General features: G+C 38.1%; 1 protein-coding gene across 2 annotated transcripts in view; it reads left to right on the forward strand.

The window, feature by feature from the left end:
• The window catches only part of LOC121029951 (amine sulfotransferase-like), a 44983-nt gene extending 26293 nt beyond the window's left edge, over positions 1-18690 (forward strand). For both annotated transcript variants that reach the window (XM_040474447.1, XM_040474448.1), the window contains 5 exons: positions 7052-7260; positions 12174-12297; positions 13287-13381; positions 15844-16027; positions 17811-18690. In XM_040474447.1, coding sequence (XP_040330381.1) covers positions 7052-7260; positions 12174-12297; positions 13287-13381; positions 15844-16027; positions 17811-17932 — 734 coding nt within the window. In that variant the 3' untranslated portion in view covers positions 17933-18690. The remainder of the gene's footprint in view (positions 1-7051; positions 7261-12173; positions 12298-13286; positions 13382-15843; positions 16028-17810) is intronic.
• The last annotated feature ends 5473 nt before the right edge of the window (positions 18691-24163 follow it).

A 24163-nucleotide genomic window follows, 5' to 3' on the forward strand; every position in this document is an offset into this window, starting at 1 on the left:
CAGAAATGTGGCATGATTGGTACCCATCCCAAAGCTGTGATACCACCTGAAGACACAGTGTCTGTCAACTGGGAAAGGTAGAAGTATGTAAGCAACGTTTTTAGAGCTTCCTAACAGTGGATTTTCATTGAGTTTGAGCTCCAGCTGTGGTAATACGTAGGCACATGTGGTCGTGGTCCTCCCTGGGCAACACTGGAGGACTACAACCACCAATATGAAGGTAGTGGGAAGACCAGATGAGGTGCATACCACCTGCCCCTGCCAGCAAAGCATGTGTGCCAAAGAGTGATCTTGCTCACTATGTGCTGCTGATTAGCATGGATTATTATTTTTTTAAATATAATTTATTGTCAAATTGGCTTCCATACAACACCCAGTGTTGTTGGCTCATCCTAGCAAGTGCCCTCCTAAATGCCCATCACCCACTTTCCCCTACCCCCATTCCCAATCAACCCTCATTTTTTTCTCTGTATTTAAGAGTCTCTTATGGCTTGCTTCCCTCCCTTCCTGTAACTTTTTTTCCCCATTCCCCTCTCCCATGGTCTTATGTTAAGTTTCTCAAGATCGACATATGAATGAAAACATATGATATCTGTCTTTCTCCGACTGACTTATTTTGCTTAGCCTAGTACCCTCCAGTTCCATCCACGTTGCTGCAAATGGCCAGATTTCATTCTTTCTCATTGCCAAGTAGTATCATGTTGTATATACATAAACCACATCTTCATTATCCATTCATCAGTTGATGGGCATTTAGGCTCTTTCCATAATTTGGCTATTGGTGAAAGTGCTTCTATAAACATTGGGGTACATGTGCCCCTATGCATCAGCACTCCTGTATCCCTTCAGTACATTCATAGTAGTGCTATTTCTGGGTCATACAGTTGATTTTTACTTTTTTGAGGAACCTCCACACTGTTTTTCAGAGTGGCTGCACCAGTTTGCATTCCTATCAGCAGTACAAGAAGGTTCCTGTTTCTCCACATCCTCGCCAGCATCTATAGTCTTCAATTTGATCATTTTAGCTGGTGTGAGGTGGTATCTCAGTGTGGCTTTGATTTGTATTTCCCTATGATGAGTGATGTTGAGCTTTGTTTCATGTGTCTGTTGGCCACTTCTTTGGAAAATTGTCTATTCATGTTTTCTGCCCATTTCTTCACTGGAGTATTTGTTTTTTTGAATGATGATTTTGTCAAATTCTTTATAGATTTTGGATACTAACACTTTATCCTATATGTCATTTCCAAATATCTTTTCCCATTCTGTCAGTTGCCTTTTAGTTTTATTGATTGTTACCTTTGTAGTGCAGGAGACTTTTATCTTGATGAGGTCCCAATAGTTCATTTTTGCTTTTAAATCCCTTGCCTTTGGAGATGTGTCAAGTAAAAAATTGCTGTGGCTGAGGTCAAGGAGGTTGTTGCCTGCTTTCTCCTCTAGGGTTTTGATGGTTTCCTATATCACATTTAGGTCTTTCATCCATTCTGAGTTATTTTTGTGTATGGTGCAAGAAAGTGGTCTAGTTTCATTTTTCTGCATGTTGCTGTCCAGTTCTCCCAGCACCATTTGTTAAAGAGTCTTTTTTCCATTGGATGCTGTTTCCTGCTTTGTCAAAGATGAGTTGTCCATACATTTGTGGGTTCAATTCTGGAGTCTCTATTCTACTCCACACTGGTCTATGTGTCTCTTTTTGTGCCTATACCATACTGTCTTGATGATTGCAGCTTAGTAGTAGAGGCTAAGTCTAGAATTGTGATGCCTCCCACTTTGGTTTTCTTCTTCAATATTACTTTGGTTATTCAGGTTCTTTTGTGGTTCTATACAAATTTTAGGATTGTTTGTTCTAGCTTTGAGAAGAATGCTGGTACAATTTTTATTGGGATTGCATTGAATGTGAAGATTGTTTTGGGTCGTATTGACATTTTAACAATATTTATTCTTTCAATCCATGAGCATAGAATGTTTTTCCATTTCTTTGTGTCTTCTTCAACTTCCTTCATAAGCTTTCTATAGTTTTTAGCATATAAATCTTTTACATCTTTGGTTAGATTTATTCCTAGGTATTTTATGGCTTGTGGTGCAATGTAAATGAGATCAGTTTCTGTATTTCTCTTTCTGCTGCTTCATTATTGGTGTATAAAAATGCAACTGATTTCTGTAGAATGATTTTATACCCTCCGACTTTGCTGAATTCATGTATCAGTTCTACCAGATGGAGAACTTGTGGAGTCTGTCAGGTTTTCCATATACAGTATCACATTGTCTGCAAAAAGTGAATGTTTGACTTCTTCTTTGCCAATTTTGATGCCTTTTATTTCTCTTTGTTGTCTGATTGCTGATGCTAGAACTTCCAACACTATGTTAAACAGCAGTGGTGAGAATGGACATGCCTGTCATGTTTCTGATCTCAGGCGGAAAGCTCTCAGTTTTTCCCCATTGAGGATGATATTAGCTGTGGGCTTTTCATAAATGGCTTTTATGATGTTTAAGTATGTTTCTTTTATCCTGAATTTCTTGAGGTTTTTATTAAGAAAGGATGCTATATTTTGTCTAATGCTTTTTTTGCATCAATTGAGAGGATCATATGGTTCTTATCTTTTCTTTTATTAATGTGATGTATCACATTGATTGATTTGTGACTACTGAACCAGCCCTGCAGCCCAGGAATGAATCCCACTCAATCACAGTGAATAATTCTTTTGATATGCTGTTGAATTCAATTTGCTAGTATCTTGTTGAGAATTTTTGCATCCATGTTGCTCAGGGATATTGGTCTGTGATCCTCCTTTTTTGTTGGGTCTCTGTCTGGTTTGGGAATCAAAGTAATGCTGGCTTCATAGCATGAATCTAGAAGTTTTCCTTTCATTTCTATTTTTTGAAACAGCTTGAAAAGGATAGGTATTAACTCTGATTTAAATGTCTGGTAGAATTCTCCAGGGAAGCCACCTGGTCCTGGACTTTTATTTTTGGGGAGATTTTTGATAACTGATTCAATTTCTTCACTAGTTATGGTTCTGTTTAAATTTTCTATTTCTTCCCGTTTGAGTTTTGGAAGTGTGTGGGTGTTAGGAATTTGTCCAATTCTTCCAGGTTGTCCAGTTTGTTGGCATATAATTTTTCATAGTATTCTCTGATAATTGCTTGTATTCCTGAGGGATTGGTTATAATAAATTCATTTTCATTCGTGGTTTTATCTATTTGGGTCCTCTCTCTTTTCTTTTTGAGAACCCTGGCTAGAGATTTATCAATTTTGTTTATGTTTTCAAATAACCAACTCTTAGTTTCATTGATCTGTTCTACTTTTTTTTTTCTGAATTCTATATTGTTTATTTCTGCTTTGATCTTTATTATATGACTTCCTATGCTGGGTTTGGGATGTCTTTGTTCTTCTGCTTCTATTTCCTTTAGGTGTGCTGTTAGATTTTGTATTTGGGGTCTTTCTTGTTTCTGGAGATAGGCCTGGATTGCAATGTATTTTCCTCTTAGGACTGCCTTTGCTGCATCCCAAAGGGTTTCAATTGTTGTGTTTTAATTTTCATTTGTTTCCATATATTTTTAGTGCCCTGCAGGTCCTCACCACGCCAGGGACTATCCAAAATGACCAAGCGGAAGAATTCCCCTCAGAAGAATCTCCAGGAAATAACAACAGCTAATGAGCTGATCAAAAAGGATTTAAATAATATAACAGAAAGTGAATTTAGAATAATAGTCATAAAATTAATCGCTGGGCTTGTTTCCATATATTTTTAAATTTCTTCTCTAATTGCCTGGTTGACCCATTCGTTCTTTAGTAAGATGTTCTTTAACCTCCATGCTTTTGGAGGTTTTCCATACTTTTTCCTGTCGTTGATTTCAAATTTCATAGCACTGTGATCTGAAAGTGTGCATGGTATGATCTCAATTCTTTTATATTTATTGAGGGCTGTTTTGTAACCCAGTATGTGATGTATCTTGGAGAATGTTCTATGTGTACTCAAGAAGAATGTGTATTTTGATGCTTTGGGCTGAAAAGCTCTGTATATATCTGTCAAGTCCATCTGGCCGAGTGTATCATTCAGGGCCATTGCTTCTTTACTGATTTCCTGCCTAGATGATCTGTCCATTCATGTAAGTGGAGTATTACAGTCCCCTGCAATTACCACATTCTTACCAATAAGATTGAGTATGCTTCTGAGTAATTGGTTTATATATTTGGGTGTTTTCGAATTTGGTGCGTAGACAGTTATGATTATTAGCTCTTCCTCATGGATAGGCCTTGTAGTTATTATATAATGCCCTTCTTCATCTCTTGGTACAGACTTTAATTTAAAGTCTAGTTTGTCTGATATAAGTATGGTTATTCCAGCTTTCTTTTGACTTCCAATAGCATGATAGATGGTTCTCCATCCCCTCACTTTCATTCTGGTGTCCTCAGGTCTAAAATGGGTCTCTTGTAGACAGCAAATAGATGGGTCTTATTTTTTTTTAATCCATTCTGATACCCTAAGTCTTTTTATTGGAGCATTTATTCCATTTACATTCAGTGTTATTATTGAAAAATATGGATTTAAAGTCATTGTGTTATCTGTAGGTTTCATGCTTGTAGTGATATCTCTGGTCCTTTGTGGTCTTTGCAACATTTCACTCACAGAGGACCCATAGGGTCTCTTGTAGGGTTGGTTTAGTGGTGATGAATTCCTTCAGTTTTTGTTTGTTTGGGAAAACCTTTTTCTCTCCTACTCTGAATGATAGGCTTGGTGGATAAAGGATTCTTGGCTGCATATTTTTCCTGTTTATCACATTGAAGATTTCCTGCCATTCCTTTCTGGCCTGCCAAGTTTCAGTAGATAGGTCTGCTACTACCCTTATGTGTCTATCTTTGTATGTTAAGCCCCGTTCATCCCTTGTTGCTTTCAGAATTCTCTCTTTATCCTTGTATTTTGCCAGTTTCACTATATGTCATGCAGATGGTCAACCCAAGCTACGTCTAAAGGGAGTTCTCGGTGCCTCTTGATTTCAGTGTCTGTTTCCTTCCCCAGATTGGGAAAGTTCTCAGCTATGATTTGTTCAAATACACCTTCAGCCCCTTTCTCTGTCTCTTTTTCTTCTGGAATTCCAATGATACAGGTATTGTTACGTTTGACTGAATCACTTACTTCTGTAATTCTCCTCTTGTGATCCTGGATTTTTAAAATCTCTCTTCTCAGCTACCTCTTTTTCCATAATTTTATCTTCTAATTCACCAATTCCCCCCTTTGCCTCTTCAACCCGTGCTGTGGCCACCTCTGTTTTATTTTGTACCTCATTTATAGCATTTTTAAAAATTTATCATGACTATTTTTTAGTTCTTGGTCTCTGCAGCAATATATTCTCTGCTGTCTTCTATGCTTTTTTCAAGCCCAGCGATTAATCTTATGACTATTATTCTAAATTCTTGTTCAGTTATATTGTTTATATCTGTTTTGGTCAATTTTTAGCTGTCACTTTTCCCTGGAAATTCTTTTGAGGAGAGTTCTTCCGTTTCATCATTTTGGCTAATTATCTGTCCCTTATGAGTTTGAAAATCTTGTTATGTGCTCAGCACCTGTGAGCACTGCTATATTAAAGGAGGGTCATACACTGTCTAGGACTTGGCCCTTCAGGAGGTGTTTTTTGGAGAGTGTTACTTGCACTCTGTTTTTGTGACTTTGGTTATTTCATTTCCCTCCTCACAGTGATGTTTCGACCCTCCACCAGATGTGCTTTGATTTTTTCCTTGAAGTAGCCCTGGAAACGAAAGCAAACAAACAAACAGAAAACAAAAACACACAAAGACACAAACACATCAAACAAACAAACAAACAAACAAACAGATAAACAAAAACAATCCAAAAGCAAGAAAACAGAAACACCAGCTACAAGTAAAGATCAGGGTATAGGTGGTGCTGATGGAAGAGCACATACAAGGAGAAAAATGACTGGGATGGGGAAAAAGAAAAAAATAAACATTGACCAGGAAGAGAAACTAAAGGGCTTAATCCAGAGAGAGAGAAAGGAAAATATAGAAGCAGTGAGGAAAAAGAAATGAAGATAAAGTTACCCAGATGGAAATTATGCAGGTGATTATTCCAGAGAAAGGGAAAGAAAAGTAAGAAGGAGGTGTAGAACAAGTATCAAGAGAATGGATTAAATGTCTGCTTGAACAAACCAACAACCAGAGTAACCAGCCTAGTGGAGGGAAGAGATAAGAAGGAGAAAAGGAAGGAAGAATATATCTATATAACAAGAATTGCCCTAGAATTAATCCAGGCAATGAGCAACACTGGTCTGGAGGAGGGGGCCATCAGGTTCCTCAGTGTCTATCCCCGCTCCAGTAGAATGCAGTGACCTATTGTGGAAGGCTGTGGTTTGGTATAGGCAGGTCCTGCCTCTACTGTGGGCCCAGGAGAGCTATCCCAGAGGCCCCACCTTGGGATGACACCCACTTATTCTGTGACAAACATCCACTCTAATAGGAATTAAGAGAAACAATCATCATAAGAATTTTTTACATCCCACTTACAGTGAAAGGTCCAAATCTAGGCATCATCTTTTCCTTTCTGTCTCCATGTGGGTCACAGGGCCTCCTTTAGGGATTTATAACGAACACTATTTACTTAAGTGGACATCATGGATACAGTAGGAAACATGGTGATGGCGAAAAACATGGGAGGTGACTCCTTCAGTAAAATTCCTATTTCTTTGCTTCTATTACCTGATGTCCTAGGAGTGGGGTTGTGGAAGGAAATCTAGAGGCAGGCATAGAAGATAGTTTAAAAGTCCCATACATGAAGCAGAAGAAAGCACAGAAGAGTCAAAAAATAAATTTCTGGGACAAATGCCCACAGAGTTTCAAATGGAGCATCTTCTTTAAAGGAAAAATAAAAGCAATATTTGTTTTCTTTCATCTATTCTGCATTTTTATATGAAAATTCTGTTCAGATGAAATTATCAGTATACTTATTATAATACCAAGCTCTGATAAAAACCTGATGGCACATCTATGCATTTTAGAGAAATTTGTGCATCATTGAAAATGAAATTATTTCTTTTACAGGAACCAGCTGGTTTCAGCAGTTACTAAGCTTGATTTATTTTGAAGAACATCGCAAAGGCATTGGGAATCTGGAAACAGTTGATCAAGTCCCCTTCTTCGAGTACAACTTTCGAAAAATGGATTTTGTTGAAAGACCATCTCCTCGTCTCTTTGCTACCCACCTCCCATACTACTTGGTTCCAAGGGGGCTGAAGAACAAAAAAGCAAAGGTAGGAAATAGACCATGGCTGCTGAAAAATAACTGCTGTTTTTTTATTGTTTCATTTCATTTCATTACATTGATACTGCACTCATCTAGCTGTTAGCAAATGTGGCATTTCACATACTTAAAGTTTCAATAGCCATTTGTGTTCTTATCTTACAGTATGAGATTTTTATCTTGCACCCTTTGTTTTCTGATTATATAAGTAATACATCCATTAAAAGATAAAAGAGTATATTTGTGTGTATTTAATGTAATGTACAGAATGTATTATAATATCATGTACATTATATATTATATATCCTTTAATTTTTTAATTAGCTGTATTACCAAGTATATATAAACTGCTAACAATTCCTTTTTCTTTTCTCTGTGTGCCCTCCTTGCTTCCTTTAGACACTTCCAAACTATTTTGCCCACTTTCTCTTCAAATGTACCTAGTTCATTGGAAGTCGTAGGAAAGTTCAGAGCAAATCGTTTGTCTCTACTGAGTAATCAGCCACCTCCATCTATTGATAATTTCAGCTCTTGGCTCATTTTCTTCCTTTATACCTCTTCTCCTGTCACTCATGGGATTATTTCAAAGTTGATGTGCATTGTCTCTGGCTGGCCAGACAGGAGTGAAGCCAAATTGCACCCAAAGGGTCAACGTGAAGGAGGCACTCCTTGTCAGGGCCACACAAGTGCAGGATTTCCTCCTTCAGGTTGACCCATCAGGCCCTGCACTGGCCTCCCATACCCCTAGCCCTGCCAGGTCTCTCAGGGTTGACTTCAACTCCAGCTACCTTTTCTTCCACCAACTTCAGTAACCCTCTAAGACAACATATGTGTTATAAACTGCCTTTTTTAAATGACACTATTTGCTGTCTGATGGAATACGTACTTACCTGTGTATTTATTATCTGTGTTTCTGGCCAAAATGGAAATTCTTGAGAGAGATGGAGTTCACAATGCATATGTACATTGAATAGATTATAAAAACGATCATCAGTAATTGCCCTAACATGAATCTTGACTTTAAGCACCTTGTTATCTGAGTGCTGTCTCCTTTTCCTCCTACTCCCTTCAGGTGTCCCTTGCAGGGGTGTGTCGGCACTTTCAGGTCTCCAGTTCCCCTCTCCCTCCACTTCTTCCCTCTCACTCAACATTTGTCCATACAAGATATGTCCATACATATCTTTCATTTCTCCTAACCCACCAATGACTCTATATTTCACATTCAAATCCCATTTGTCAAAATCTCTTCCTCCATTCAACTCTGTTATGATCAGCTGCCAACACCTAACTCTGATGAAACAAAGTTGTTGTATATTAGGACCTATGTTCATGAAACTCCTAGTGTGATATGAAAAAACCAAAACACTTAAAAAGTGTGTCTTGTCTTTACATTTGTGGTCACAATTCTCACATTTTACTTTTTAAAAACTATTTTGCTTCCACCCTTCCCAAAATGACTCTTTGATGCTTTTTTCTGTTCTCAAAGCTTGACAGCATTCTGCTCACCTATCCCGTAAAAGGCTATCCAATAAACCATTCCCAGTAGCTGCCCTCCATATCCAAAGCCTCCGCTCACTGCCTTCTCTCCTTAAGAAGAAAAGGTGGGGTGTGTAGACACTTTCTATTCTTATTACATATCTGCCCCTTCACTCATGGTTTGAATCCCTTTTTGGATCAGCTTTCTCTATCCCACTGTTTCACAAATGGGAGACATTTTCGTTGCCAGAATATTGGCAATATTTGTAGGCATTTGTGGTTAGAATGGTGATGGTGTTATTGTTAGTGGTTGAGGCCCAGGATGCTGGTGTATGCCTTATGATGCTCAAGGTAGCCCCAACAACAAAGAGTTTTCTGAGAGTAATGTCCATGGTGCCACTGTTGAGAGACTTGCTCTATTCTCAAAGATTTTGCTTGAACAATGTAACATTCATTTTTTCATTCATCAGTGATTTCCTTGTGTTTAACTGGATCATTCTGTTTGACCCCAAATCAAGTTTTCATGTAGCACATTTTAACAATAAAACAAAACTTGTCTTTCTCCATTTCATTTTCAGCTACTTTCCTTCATTTACTGTTTGAGGTCAACTTAAAAGTATTTAGCCTCACTCTCCACTCTTTCATTGAATCCTGAATGTCAATGTCACTTTTTTTTAATGTTTATTTTTGAGAGACAAAGAGACAGAGCACAAGCAGGGAGAGGCAGACAGAGAGAGGGAGACACAAAATTCAAAACAGGCTCCAGGCTCTGAGCTATCAACACAGTTCCCAATGTGGGGCTCCAACTCATGAACCGTGAGATCACGACTGGATGCTTAACTGACTGAGCCACCCAGGCACCCCTCAATGTCACTTATTTTTTATAATTTTCAAAAAGCAGGGATTATTTCTTGATCATTTTACTTGGCCTATTACTAACATCTGACATAATTGATCACTTTCTACTTCTTTAAACATTTTCTTTTCCTGCTGTTCCAGATAGGACATTCCTGGTATCAGCCTGTCTCAGTAGACACTTAGAGCATACTCTATCCAGCAACCAATTCCTCTCCTCATATTTCATGTCAGAGGAACTCTCATTTTGTTTGGGTTTGTATCCTCTGTGTGCTTTTGGCCTGATAGTTTAATCCCTGGCTGGGGAGAGGGTACAATTTAGTTGGTCCAAAGCCTGGTTTTGGTACCAGGAATCTTGCAGTGATTTATTCAGATACAGGTAAGTGACAAGCTTATGAGCAATGACACAGGTAAAGAAGTTTCTTCTTCTTTCAGAAGTTTCATGTCTTCTTGGAGAAGGTTTCTTCACTCTTTAAAGAGACCATGGGGATGAAAAGTAGTAGCCATCTGGGACATGGAGGAGATTCAACAAGTCAGAGTAGAAAAGTGGGAGACTCTAAGTCCATGATAGCATCAAGATGATGAGTTAACCCAACCTGCTGTACTCACATCTTGGCCTTGGTGTTCTGTGAAAAAAGTTGATAACTTTACTACTTAGGAAATGTTATTTGAGTTTTTTTTTTTAAACATATACAATAACATTCTGAGATACTGTTCCTTCCTTCTTCCTTTCTTCCTCTAACCTTTGAGAAGTGAGGATTCCCGTGTATTCTCCCTCTGTAATTAATACCCCAGTTATAGTATCTAATCACATAACTTTAAATACAACATATGTACAGTTGATTTCTCCCTTTAATTCTAGACTAATGTAAACTATTTACTATTTCCTATATTATATCCATAGAGATTTCAAATATCTCTATGGACTTTATTATCCAAATATAGAACTCAAATATCCAAATGGAATTTTGATTTTATCTTCAAAACACTCCTCTATTAATAACTTATATCATTATCTACTTAACAGGGGTATGATCAAGATACGTGGCATAAGTTACTCAGCTATCCCATTGTGTAGATGTCACTTTTACATAAGTATATGGATTAATGAGAAGAAGCCATTCCCCAATCCAAAGCCAGAGACATGAAGAATCATAGCAAGGGAGTGAAAAGAACTTCTTCCTTCACATTTAGGAGGAGTTATTATTTCTTTATGGAAATATCAACTGCTGTTGATATTTATTTGATGTTATCCACCACTTTGTTAACATCAAGTAAATCCCCTGAGTGAAAGACTCTATTTCCAGTGCAGTGGGATCACTCAGGGCTTACATCTATTAGCTCATCTCCTAGATTAAGCAGGCAATGTGCAGGGAGGTGGAAAATGAATAAAAGCTTTCCTATAATGAACCTGGAAGCTTCCTCTCTTAGGAACTAACAAACTATACACATGCCATTTCACAATGAAGATACAAGCCTTAGGTTTTATACAGAGCCCCTGAATATTCTGTACACATGCTGAATAAGCCATTTAATTGTGGGTTGGACAGGTATTGATTATATTTTCTATTCTAACATCATTGGGTTGCTTAATTGTTTTATGAAATTATATCTTCTGATTGGTTATAATAAACAATTTTTAAAATGAATCCCATATTCTTTTGATGCAGAAAATACTGAACTGGTGACTTCTGTCTGCCCAGTATTTGTGCTTTACACTGTGAAGGTTTATAAATAAGAACTATGTAAACCATACACTGGGGCATCAGAAAAAACACACTCTAGGTGCACCAGGGTGGTTCAGTCAGTTGAGCATCTGACTCTTGATTTTGGCTCAGATCATGATCCCAGGGTCCTGGCATAGAGCCTCATGTTGGACTCTGCACTGAGTGTGGAGGCTTCTTAAGATTCTCTCTCTCTCTTGGGGTTCCTGGGTGGTTCTGTTGGTTATGTGTCTGACTTTGGCTCAGGTCATGATCTTGTGGTTTGTGGGTTGGGACCCTGAGTCGGTCTTTGTGTTGACAGCTCAGAGTCTGGAGCCTGTTTTGGATTCTGTGTCTCCCTCTCTCTCTGCCTCCCCCCTGCTCATGCTCCGTCTCTCTCAAAAATAAAACATTAAAAAATTAAAAATAACAATTCTCTCTATTTTCCCCTCTCTCATGCTTGTTGTCTCTCTCTCTCTCAAAACCAAATTAAAAACAAGAAAAACACACTAAATTTTCTAAGATGATTGAAAACATTTTAGCAGGTTTTTCCTATTGCCATGATTTATAGCTAAGAGGCATTTTCACATATATTTGATTGTTGATGTAGGAACAAGAGAATATTGTTGCTCTCTGGGGGAGTTAAGAAGAGGTACCATGTGAGGTGTGTCTTGAGGAGTAATTGATAGTCACTAGGCCAATTGTGAAGAGAGAGGCATTGCAGGGAATGAGTAAGACAAAATACAAGAGAGAGCTGAATATATGCATGATATGATATGGTTAGGAGACTGAAGTTCAACTAACAGGCTTCATCCAATTGTAAGGTATTAGGGTAAAAATATAACAGAATGAAAGCTTCAGAAATATTGGATGCTTCCTTTCTTTGCAGATTATTTACATATACAGAAACCCTAAGGACGTTATGTGCTCATATTTCCACTTTTCAAAGAATGTGACATTGCAAGTTACAAGTTCCTTTGAGGAATTTATGGAACAATTTCTAGAAGGAAAAGGTAACTAAAGTTTTATAAACTAAGTAATAAGTTTGGTGTCTTGTGGTGTTTTTAGACTCAGTGAATGGCAGAGGGAAAGAGGATGCTGAAAAAGAGTTGCATGGGTCAGTAATCAACATATGAAGCTAGTTGGTAGGGTCACTTGGGTAACCAAGTTCAGCCACTGTTGCAAACACTGATCATTCTCTCTCCCTCTCAGGTGAGTGTCAAGATTTCAGTCATACCACCAGAAAATATGTGCATCTAATATGAAAAGAATATTTCACTAGCACACAGATTTCTGTTCTAGCTAAGGGAGAAGCATCTCAGTTTAGATACCGGTTGGGAACTTTGCCCTGCGTATTGCAGGGGGCACCTCCCAGGAGCTTCTATTTGACCAAGTTCCATTCTACATTTTTTTCTTTAAAAAGTACTTTAAAAATATTTTTATTTGTTTTTTAATGAATCTCTACACCCAACTTTGGGTTCGAACTCACAACCCCGAGATCAAGCGTTGTATGCTCTATTCACTGGGCCAGCCAGGCAACCTCACATCGTTAGGATTGATTCTGAGGATGATGATCTGGATCAGCAGAGTTAACAGATTAGTCTGTAATGCACTGTGCCCAGCTGCAGTGACTCATCAGCAAGTCCTCATGTTCCACGCAGCAGGGAAATAGCTCCATGCGCCTTTGGAACCAGCGAGAGGAAGGAGATGCAGAGGATTCCTCCTTCTGTTCCCTTTTGGTTTTTCTTACCCCATGTTAAGGCGATTTCCTGTCTATATGAAATGCGCTTTTAAGAGACCAATTTCTCCTTGAGTCATGTAATTGTTTCGTGGTGGAAGCTGGATGGTTTTTCCACAACCAGGCGTGAGTGGAAATCTGAAATCTAGCAGCACTTTTCCTTTTCCTTCCTTGTTACTGAGGCATCCTGCATCTTCTAATACTGTATCTTATTTTCGACGGGTTCAGCATATTTACCTAATTATGTATCTGTTCTCCCCACAGTGTTGGGAAGCCTTTGGTTTGACCACATCCAAGGTTGGTATGAGCACAAAAGCCTCTTCAACATTCAGTTCTTGATGTATGAGGAGATGAAGAAGGTGAGAAACGTGACATTAGTGACTTCTCTGAAGCTGTAAGTCATCCTGGCCGAATGAATATCAAGGTTCATGCTCAGAACATCCAAAGGACGATATCAAATTTGAGATCCCAGATACAGTGTACCAGGAGACGTTCTTCCAGTATCACTTCTAAGCTTTCTTTACCAGGTGTTCATTTCCAAAGCATACTGGAGCTTTCTTTTCAAAGATTGTCTCTGTGTGAGGAATTGTCTGTTGATGTATGTGGGCATGCATATCTTTGATTATTCTGAGCCAGGTTATTGGTCTCTCTTTCATGGATTATTAAGTCTGTTTTCTGCACTATGTAATCTAGTAACATTCTACATGTTATGTTGCACCTCTTGGGAAATTTTAATCTTGTCTGCATTGTATATGGTTAAGCATTGCAAGAAAAATTAAATGAAAATGTCTGTGTATGATTAGAAAGAATTCAGCTCCTGGACAGTCAAGTCCAAGTGGCTTAAAACAGAAGAAGTTCTACTGCTTATTGACTGAATTCCAGAGGTAGGACATCCTGATGCTGGGTGTGGCAGCTCAGACATGTCGAGAATGTCCCTGCATTTTCTGTCTTTCCTTCATATCATATTTGGTGTGGCTGTGATGTCTCCCCTCGTAGTAGAAGAATGGTTGTTGTAGCTCCAAAGTCATGTCCTTAGATGATAGCATGCATGGGAGAAAGAAAGGGAAATGGGAGAAAAAGGGCTTTCTTGCCTTGCACTGTTTGCACCTTTTCTCCATGAGGAAAATCCCTCTCAGAAGTTTCTGTTTCATTTCCTCTTTCCGTTTCAATGCCAAAATGGTGTCATGTGACCACCCCAGACTAATATCTTGTCGAGGACACTTGGATTGCCATGAGGGTCTTAGATCGATCAGGATCATTACTAGAATGGGCCTGGGCACTGCTGCCAGAACACCCCCCCAGGGATCTCTTTGCGAGAAAGAAGACAAAGAGTTCAAAGGCAGGCAAGATGAAGGGCCGATGAATAGTTTTCACTAGTTTGGGTTCCAGCTGCCCCAATGTCATGACAGCAAGACTAGACTGTCTTGTTGAGACCATATCTCCCACCGAATAAGAGATTCAAGTATCTGGCCAGCCTTGCAACCTTCCTCACAATATGGGCCATCCATTGCCTCCAACCTCATCTCCCATCTTTCTCACCCAAAGCCTGTCAGATATAGCTCCAGGGAAACTCAACTTCTAATACCCGGTGACCTGATATTTCATACCTTCCATGCAACCATAGTGTTGCAGATATTCTTTCTTTTGTCTAGATTCCATACCTTTAGTTTGTCTACCTAGAAAACTCCTGTTTTTGCTTTAATCCCCAGAACAAATTTCTCATCTTTGTTGAAACTTTCTCTGAAATCTGTTACACAATTACTCTCGGCCCATAGGTCCTACTACTGAATTCCCAGCACTGATCCCCTGTTGTGCCTCTGATCACCGGCACCATCATGCAGGGCAGTGTTTGACACAATAGCTACTCCCCAAATACTTGCCAAGTTACCACAGATAAAATGAAATATGAGCGTTCCTAAAATTAACCCAAATGTGTTCTAAAACGGTGGACAAGTCAAAGTTTAATTTACCAAGAAAGATAAGCAAGTCACTGCTTATGGTCAGCTCTAGTTCTTTTTTTTCTTTTCTTCTAAAATTGTTTTATTTTTTCATTCAACATTATGTATGTGACCAAGTTTTGTATTGGCTTTTTCTTTTCCTTTCTTTTTAAATTTCCATCCTAGTTAGTTAGCATATTGTGCAATAATGATTTCAGGAGTAGATTCCAGTGATTCATCCCCAGTGAACATTCATCCCCAGTATAACACCCAGTGCTCATCTCAACTAGTACTTTCCTTAATGACCTTTGCCCATTTAGTCCATCCTCCACCAACACCCCTTACAGCAACCCTCTATTTACTCTCTATATTTAAGAGTCTCTTATGTTTTGTCACTTTCCTTGTTTTTATACTATCGTTGCTTCCCTTCCCTTGTGTTCGTCTGTTTTGTATCTTAAGTTCCACATATGACTGAAGTCATATGATATTTGTCTTTCTCTGACTGACTAATTTTGCTTAGCATAATACCCTCTAGTCCGATCCACGTTGTTGCAAATGGCCAGATTTCATTCTTCTTGATTGCTGAGTAATGGTCTACTGTATATATATATATACCACATCTTCTTTATCCATTCATCTACCAGTGGACATTTTGGCTCTTTCCATACTTTGGCTATTGTCAATAGCGCTGCTATAAACATTGGGGTACATGTGCCCCTTCGAAACAGCACACCTGTATCCCTTGGATAAATACCTAGTCAACTCCATTTATCAAACCAGCCTTAGTACCTATGATTTACACTCCCATAATGATATTTAGTTGTGACTCATGTGTAAGTCTTTCTTATAATGTGAATAATTTATCATACTGTGATTTATTATAGGATCTCAAAGGTTCTCTGTCAAAAGTCTGCAAGTTTTTGGGGAAAGAGCTGAGTGAGGAGGAAATGGATTCCATTGTGAGACAGGCCACATTTCAGAACATGAAATATGACCCACGGGCAAATTACAAGAATATAATAAAGACCCGATATGGGTTAGAAGCTAAAGGTCATTTCCTTCGCAAAGGTGAGGTTGAACAGTGAATGGCTGTCCTACACGATGGTATGAGTGGATTAAAATGTAGCTTCTCAGCTTCTTGGGTTACTTTTATAACATGGAGCTCTCATGGCCCAGTGCCCTTCTGTAGACAGATGATTTTCCATGATTTCCTCTTGGTGCTCTTCAAGAGACTATATATCATATGGTCCCTGAATGTATCTGATTAATAATCTAAAATCATAAGGCCTTCTCCATGGCCCCTAGAATTCCACCAAAGACTAGTACAATGTCTGCCACAAAAGGGATGTTCATTTACTGTTAGATTCTTTCCCCCCATTAACATGGGATGAGCACATGTGATGATGAGTTTAATGGTGGGTCTGTTGGCCGTCACTGGCTGCTCTTCCATCTCTATTTTTTCCCAAACCTCCGCCAGGACTGATTTAACAACACACTTTTGCTGTTCTCTTGTTATTGTGCATGACTATCATGTGTCCTCTACTACCAGAAACTTACGTCATAAAAATGTATGGAAATATCTCCATTAGGTCAATATCTCTTACGTCATCCTGAGTGAGTTTTTAAATGAATTGACTTTCATAAACTGATAAATTTGAACATGTTAGAATATTTTTATTATTTTATACAATCATTCTACTTCATACTTTGTGATATTCTAACAGTACATGGGATATCTATAATACAGAATTTTAGACATAAATTTTCTACTTAATCACAGGGTTCTATGTTTGCATGTATAGTAACAGTAAATATTTGGTTTGATTTCTCTACATGAGTATTTCCTTCACTAAATCTATTTATAGATCTTTATCCATTCAGCTCAACAATGTGAATCACTGGTAACTCGAAGCCAAACTGAGTCCCCTTCCTGTTACTCTCGGCATACCCTGTCATGTTGTAGATGTTATGACCCCTCTCAGCTGCCATTATCATTGTACTTGCAATTTTTTTCTTTGAAAAAAGAAAACTTTCTGTTTATACATCTTTAACCCACCTGCAAATGAGAGACTGAAATGGCCAAGAAGACAAATAGCAGGAGCCAAATTTCCTTGTGGAAGCGAGGAACATTTTCTTATGTTTCTTCTGCCCAGACACGTACTTTTCTTTTACATCTTATGTAATGGAATGTCATTTGCCCTAGCTTTACCATTCCTGCACTATTTGTATTGTCAGTTTCATTAGTATTTCAGTCTGTTTCAGTTATTGGTTTACACTTCCACGTCCTTTTACAACCAGTGTTTCTTTTCTTGCTTCTTCTTCTATCAGCCTCTTTTGTCATCACAACTCTGTGTCTATAAGTTTAAGTGAGACTTTTGTAAACCTACAGTGAGTACAGATGGAATAATTATATGTGAGCCATTCCAAACGGTATGAGCTTGGCTATATTTTAAAAATGTCTCTGAGCATCCATGTCCTCATCAGTAAATATTTGTCCAAGGAAATCTGATTTTGGGAATTTTTAAAGGACCTCTGTAAACTAACACTAGCCCATGCTAACCTGGAACAAAATAGTAAACAAGCTGCAGGAGTTTTCTCCTTTTCCCTGTGGGTGACAGCTGAGGAGTTGGGCTAATTACTTAAATTATAACCTAATTGCCATGATGAATTTGTGTCCCCCTCACTGGCCATAAGGTGGGAGAGGCAGGGCATGGTCATATGCAGGAGCAACTGGGGCCTCAGTGGGGAGGAAAATAAAAAACCAAAAACTGATGTTCCTTCCAATTCTAGGGCATCATGTTCCCTCATCCCAGAATCTTCACTGAGGCAATTTCTTTGCTTTTCCTCCCAGGTACCATTGGAGACTGGAAAAATCACATGACTGTTGAGCAGAATGAAAGGTTTGACAAGATTTTCCAAAGGAAAATGAAAGATTTTCCCTTGAAGTTCATCTGGGATATGAATGAAGAATAGAATTTTAAGCAATGCAAACTATTTTAAGAAAGCACTTTCAGAAATAAATATATTGAAGTGTATAATTTCATCTTTGACTATCATTGGCTCATTATTGACAAACCTCAGTGATTAATAAATATATATATGTGCCTTTATATCATTTTCCATCTGTGCCCTGTTTTCCATTTGCTGGAATTCCTCAGTTACTGATCAGGAGAATATTTCTTTCTTTGATTTGGCATATGATTATGAAATGGTTTTTGTTTTATATTCAGAAATTCCAAAGCTCTTGAGCAAAAATCGGGTCATAACAGGTGGTTGATTTGACATCTTAAAATAGATGATTCCTAATGTATGAAAAACTACTTACGGGCTTTCTTGATATTTAAGATTTTAATTTTTAGGTAATCAAATAAGTCAACCTTTAATTTTATGGTTTCTAGGTTTTGTGTCTAACTTAGAATATTGCTACGACAAGTATTTTCATGTATTCATAAAGTTTATCCTTATTTAATCTGAATACTTAATATATGCTGTAAGACCAGTATCCTGTACTTTTCTAACAGATAGCCAATTGGCCCAAGGTCATCTATGTAATAGACACCATTTTCCTAGTGATTGAAAGAGACATAATCTTGTTTTATACAAGTGTATGTACATGAGTTGACTTATGCAAAATGACATATTTTCTGATGATATACTTTTCTTTTTCATTACCATGTCATAATTTCTAACATAAGTTAATAAACTGTCATAAAGAGTTGTGTTGGAATTTTGCTAAGTATTACCCTACTCTTTTTGTTTTTAATATAATTTATTGTCAAATTGGCTAACATACAGCGTGTACCGTGTGCTCTTGGTTTTCGGGGTAGAATCCTGTGGTTCATTGCTTACATACAACACCCAGTGCTCATCCCAACAAGTGCCCTCCTCAATGCCCATCACCTATTTTCCCCTCTTCCCCCCCCCACCCATCAACCCTCAGTTTGTTCTCTGTATTTAAGAGTCTCTGATGGTTTCCCTCCCTCCCTCTCTGTTTGTAACTATTTTTCCCCTTTCCTTCCCCCACAGTCTTCTGTTACATTTCTCATGTTCCACATATGAGTGAAAACATATGATATCTGTCTTTCTTGACTGACTTATTTCACTTAGTATAATACCTTCCAGTTCCATCCACATTGTTGCAAATGGCATGATTTCATTCTTTCTCATTGGCAAGTAGTATTCCATTGTATACATAAACCACATCTTCTTTATCCATTCATCAGTTGATGGACATTTAGGCTCTTTCCATAATTTGGCTATTATTGAAAGCACTGCTATAAACTGTGGGGTGCATATGCCCCTATGCATCAGCACTCCTGTATCTTTTGGATAAATTCCTAGTAGTGCTATTGCTGGGTTGTAGGGTAGTTCTATTTTTAATTTTTTGAGGAATCTCCACACTGTTTTCCAAACTGGCTGCACCAGTTTGCATTCCCACCAACAGTGCAAGAGGGTTTCCGTTTCTTCTCATCCTCACCCGCATCTGTTGTTTCCTGAGAATTTTTTAATTTTCATTTATTTTTGAGACAGTGCGAGAGACAGAGTGCAAGCAGCGGAGGGGAGGGAGACACAGAATCTGAAACGGGCTCCAGGCTCTGAGCTGTCAGCCCAGAGCTGGACGCGGGCTCGAACTCACAAACCGTGAGATCATGACCTGAGCCGAAGTCAGATGCTTAACTGACTGAGCTGCTCAGGTGCCCTCCTGAGTTGTTAATTTTAGCCACTCTGTCCAGTGTGAGGTGATATCTCAGTGTGGCTTTTATTTGTACTTCCCTGATGAGTGATGTTGAGCATCTTTTCACGTGGCCATTGGGCATCTGGATGTCTTCTTTGGAAAAATGTCTATTCATGTCTTCTGCCCATTTCTTCACTGGAGTATTTGTTTCTCAGGTGTTGACTTTGCTAAATTCTTTATAGATTTTGGATACTAACCCTTTGTCCTATATGTCATTTGCGAATATCTTCTCCCATTCTGTCGGTTGCCTTTTAGTTTTGTTGATTGTTTCCTTTGCAGTGCAGAAGACTTTTATCTTGATGAGGTCCCAATAGTTCATTTTTGCTTTTAACTCCCTTGCCTTTGGAGATGTGTGCAGTAAAAAATTGCTGTGGCTGAGGTCAAGGAGGTTGTTGCCTGCTTTCTCCTCTAGGGTTTTGATGGTTTCCTGTCTCACATTCAGGTCTTTCGTCCATTTTGAGTTTATTTTTGTGAATGGTGTAAGAAAGTGGTCTAGTTTCATTCTTCTGCATGTTGCTGTCCAGTTCTCCCAGCACCATTTGTTAAAGAGACTGTCTTTTTTCCATTGGATGCTCTTTCCTGTTTTGTCAAAATGAGTTGTCCATACATTTGTGGGTTCAATTCTGGAGTCTCTATTCTATTCCATTGGTCTATGTGTCTGTTTTTGTTCCAATACCACACTGTGTTGATGATTACAGCTTTGTAGTAGAGGCTAAAGTCTGGGATTGTGATGCTTCCCTCTTTAATTTTCTTTTTCAATATTTCTTTGTCTATTTGGGGGTCTTTTGTGATTCCATACACAAGCATGAAATGTTTTACCATTTCTTTGTGTCTTCTTCAATTTTCTTCATAAGTTTTCTATAATTTTAAGCATACAGATCTTTTACATCTTTGGTTCGGTTTATTCTTAGCTATTATATGGCTCTTGGTGCAATTGTAAATGGGATTAATTTCTTGATTTCTCTTTCTGTTGCTTCATTATTGGTGTATAGAAATGCTACCGATTTCTGTACATTGATTTTGTACCCTGCGACTTTGCTGAATTCATGTATTAGTTCTCGCACCTTTGGTGGAGTCTTTTGGGTTTTCTATGTAGAGGATCATGTCATCTGTGAAACTTGGAAGTTTGAATTCTTCTTTGCCAATTTTGATGCCTTTTATTTTGTTTTGTTGTCTGATTGCTGAGGCTAGGACTTCCAACACTATGTTAAACAACAGTGGTGAGAGTGGACATCCCTGCTGTGTTCCTGATCTCAGGAGGAAAGCTCTCAGTTTTTCCCCATTGCAGATGATATTAACTGTGGGCTTTTCATATGGGGGTTTTATGATGTTAAAGTATGTTGTTTGTATCCCGACTTTCTTGAGAGTTTTTATCAAGACAGGATGCTGTATTTTGTCAAATGCTTTTTCTGCGTCTGTTGGCAGGATCATATGATTCTTATCCTTTCTTCTATTAATGTGATGTATCACATGGTTTGATTTGCAACTATTGAACCAGCCCTGCTGCCCAGGAATGAATCCCACTTGGTCATGGTGAATAATTCTTTTGATATGCTGTTGAATTAAATTTGCTAGAATCTTTTTGAGAATTTTTGCATACATGTTCATCAGGGATATTGGTCGGCAATTCTCCTTTGTTGTGGGATCTCCGTCTGTTTTGGGAATCAAGGTAATGCTGGCCTCATAGAATGAGTCTGGAAGCTCTCCTTCTATTTGTATTTTTTTGGAACATCTTGAGAAGGATAGGTATTAACTCTGCTTTAAATGTCTTAGAATTTCCTTGGGAAGCCATCTGGCCCAGGACTCCTATTTGTTGGGAGATTTTTAATAACTAATTCAATTTCTTCACTAGTTATGGGTCTGTTCAAATTTTCTATTTCTTCCTGTTTGAGTTTTGGTAGTGTGTGGGTGTCTATGAATTTTTCCATTTCTTCCAGGTGGTCAAGTTGTTGGCATATAAGTTTTCATGACATTCCCTGATAATTGTTTGTATTTCTGAGGGATTGGATGTGATAAGTCCATTTTCATTCATGATTTTATATATTTGGGTCGTCTCTCTTCTTTTTGAGAAGTCTGGTTAGGGGTTTATGAATTTTGCTTATTTTCTCAAAAAAAAAAAACCATGTAGCTCTTAGTTTCATTGGTCTCATGCTTTTTAAAATTTTTTTTAAAATAAAAATTTTTTTTTTGCATTCTATATTGTTTATTTCTGCTCTGGTCTTTATTATTTCTCTTCTTCTGTTGGCCTCTGGATTTCTTTTCTGTTCTGTTTCTAGTTCCTTTAGGTGTGCTGTTAGATTTTGTATTTGGAATTTTTCTTGTTTCTTGAGATAGGTCTGGACTGCAATGTATTTTCCTTTTAGGACTGCCTTTGCTGCATCCCAAAGAGTTTGGATTGTTGTATTTTCATTTTCATTTGTTCCCATATATTTTTAAGTTTCTTCTCTAATTGCCTGGTTGACCCATTCATGTTCTTTAGGTTGTTCTTTAACCTCCATGCTTTTGGAGGTGTTCCAGACTTTTTTCCTGTGGTTGACTTCAAGTTTCATAGTATTGTGATCTGAAAGTGTGCATGGTATAATCTCAGTTCTTTTGTATTTATTGAGGGATGTTTTGTGACCCAGTATGTGATCTATCTTGGAGAATGTTCCCTGTGCACTTGTGAAGTATGTGTATTCTGCTGCTTTAGGCTGAAAAGCTCTGTATATATCTGTCAAGTCCATCTGGCCCAGTGTATCATTCAGGGCTATTGCTTCTTTATTTTCTGCCCATATGATCTGTCCATTGGTGTAAGTGGAGTATTAAACTCCCCTGCAATTACCACATTCTTACCAATAAGATTAAGTATGTTTGTGATTGTTTTATACATTTGGTGCTCCCAATTTGGGTGAATAAATGTTTATAATTGATAGCTCTTCTTGATGGATAGACCTCATAATTATGATATAATGCCCTTCTTCATCTGTTGTTACAGCCTTTAATTTAAAATCTATTTTGCCTGTAATAAGTATGGACACTCCAGCTTTCTTTTGACTTCCAGTAGCATGATAGATGGTTCTCCATCCCCTCACTTTAAATCTAAAGATGTCCTCAGGTCTAAAATGGGTCTTTCGTAGACAGCAAATAGATGGGTCTTGTTTTTTTTTTTTTTTAATCCTTTCTGATACACTATGTCTTTTGATTTGAGCCTTTAGTCCATTTACATTCAGTGTTAGTATTGAAAGATATGGATTTAAAGTCATTATGTTATCTGTACGTTTCATGCTTGTAGTGATATCTCTGGTCCTTTGTGGTCTTTGCAACATTTCACTCAGAGTCTCCCTTAGGATCTCTTGTTGGGCTGGTTTAGTGATGATGAACTCCTTCAGTTTTTGTTTGTCTGGGAGAACCTTTATCTCTCCTATTCTGAACGACAGGTTTGCTGGATACAGGATTCTTTGTTGCATATTTTTACTCTTCAGCACATTGAATATTTCTTGCAATTCTTTTCTGGCATGCCAAGTTTCAGTAGATAGGTTTGCTACTATCCTCATGTGTCTACCCTTGTAGGTTAAGCCTGTTTATCCCTAGCTGCTCTCAGAATTCTCTCTTAATCTTTGTATATTGCCAGTTCCACTATGATATGTCATGCAGAAGATCAATTCCTGTTAAGTCTGAAGGGAGTTCTCTGTGCCTCCTGGATATCAATGTCCATTTCCTTCCCCAGATTGGGGAAGTTCTCAGCTATTATTTGTTCAAGTACACCTTTTGCCCCTTTCTCTCTCTCTTCTTCTGGAACTCTTATGATACGGATAATATTATGTTTCTTTGAATCACTTTGAACCTTAATTCTCTAATTCTCCCTTCATGGTCGAGAATTTTTTATCTCTCTTTTTCTCAGCTCCATCTTTTTCCATATTTTATCTTCTATTTCACTTATTCTACCCTCTGCCTCTTCAATCCTCATTGTCACTGCCTCTAGTTTATTTTTCACCTCATTTACAGCATTTTGTAATTCATCATGACTATTTTTTAGTTCCTTGGTCTCTGTAGCAGTAGATTCTCTGCTGTCTTCTATGCGTTTTTAAGCCCAGTGATTAATCTTACGACTATTATCCTAAATTCTTGTTCAATTATATTGTTTATATATGTTTTGAGGAATTCTTTAGCTGTAATTTCTTCCTGAAATTTTTTTTGAGGAGAATTCTTCTGTTTCATCATTTTGGCTGGTTTTCTGTCTGTTATGTGTTTCAAAACTTGTTATGGGTCTTGCATCTGTGAGCACTACTATCTTAAAGAGGGCTCATACACTTTCCAGAGCCTTGCCCTTCAGGAGATCTTTATTGGAGTGTGTTTCCTGCTCTCTGTTGTTGTGACTTCGTTTGCTTTATCTCCCTACTTGTAGTGATGTTTTGGACCCTCCACCAGGTGTGCTTTGATTTGTTTGTTGAAGTAGCACTGGGAAAGCAAGCAAACAAGCAAAATGCAAA

The sequence above is a fragment of the Herpailurus yagouaroundi genome, unplaced genomic scaffold, assembly GCF_014898765.1.
Source record: "Herpailurus yagouaroundi ecotype Mexico unplaced genomic scaffold, PumYag 139, whole genome shotgun sequence".
Taxonomy (NCBI): domain Eukaryota; kingdom Metazoa; phylum Chordata; class Mammalia; order Carnivora; family Felidae; genus Herpailurus; species Herpailurus yagouaroundi.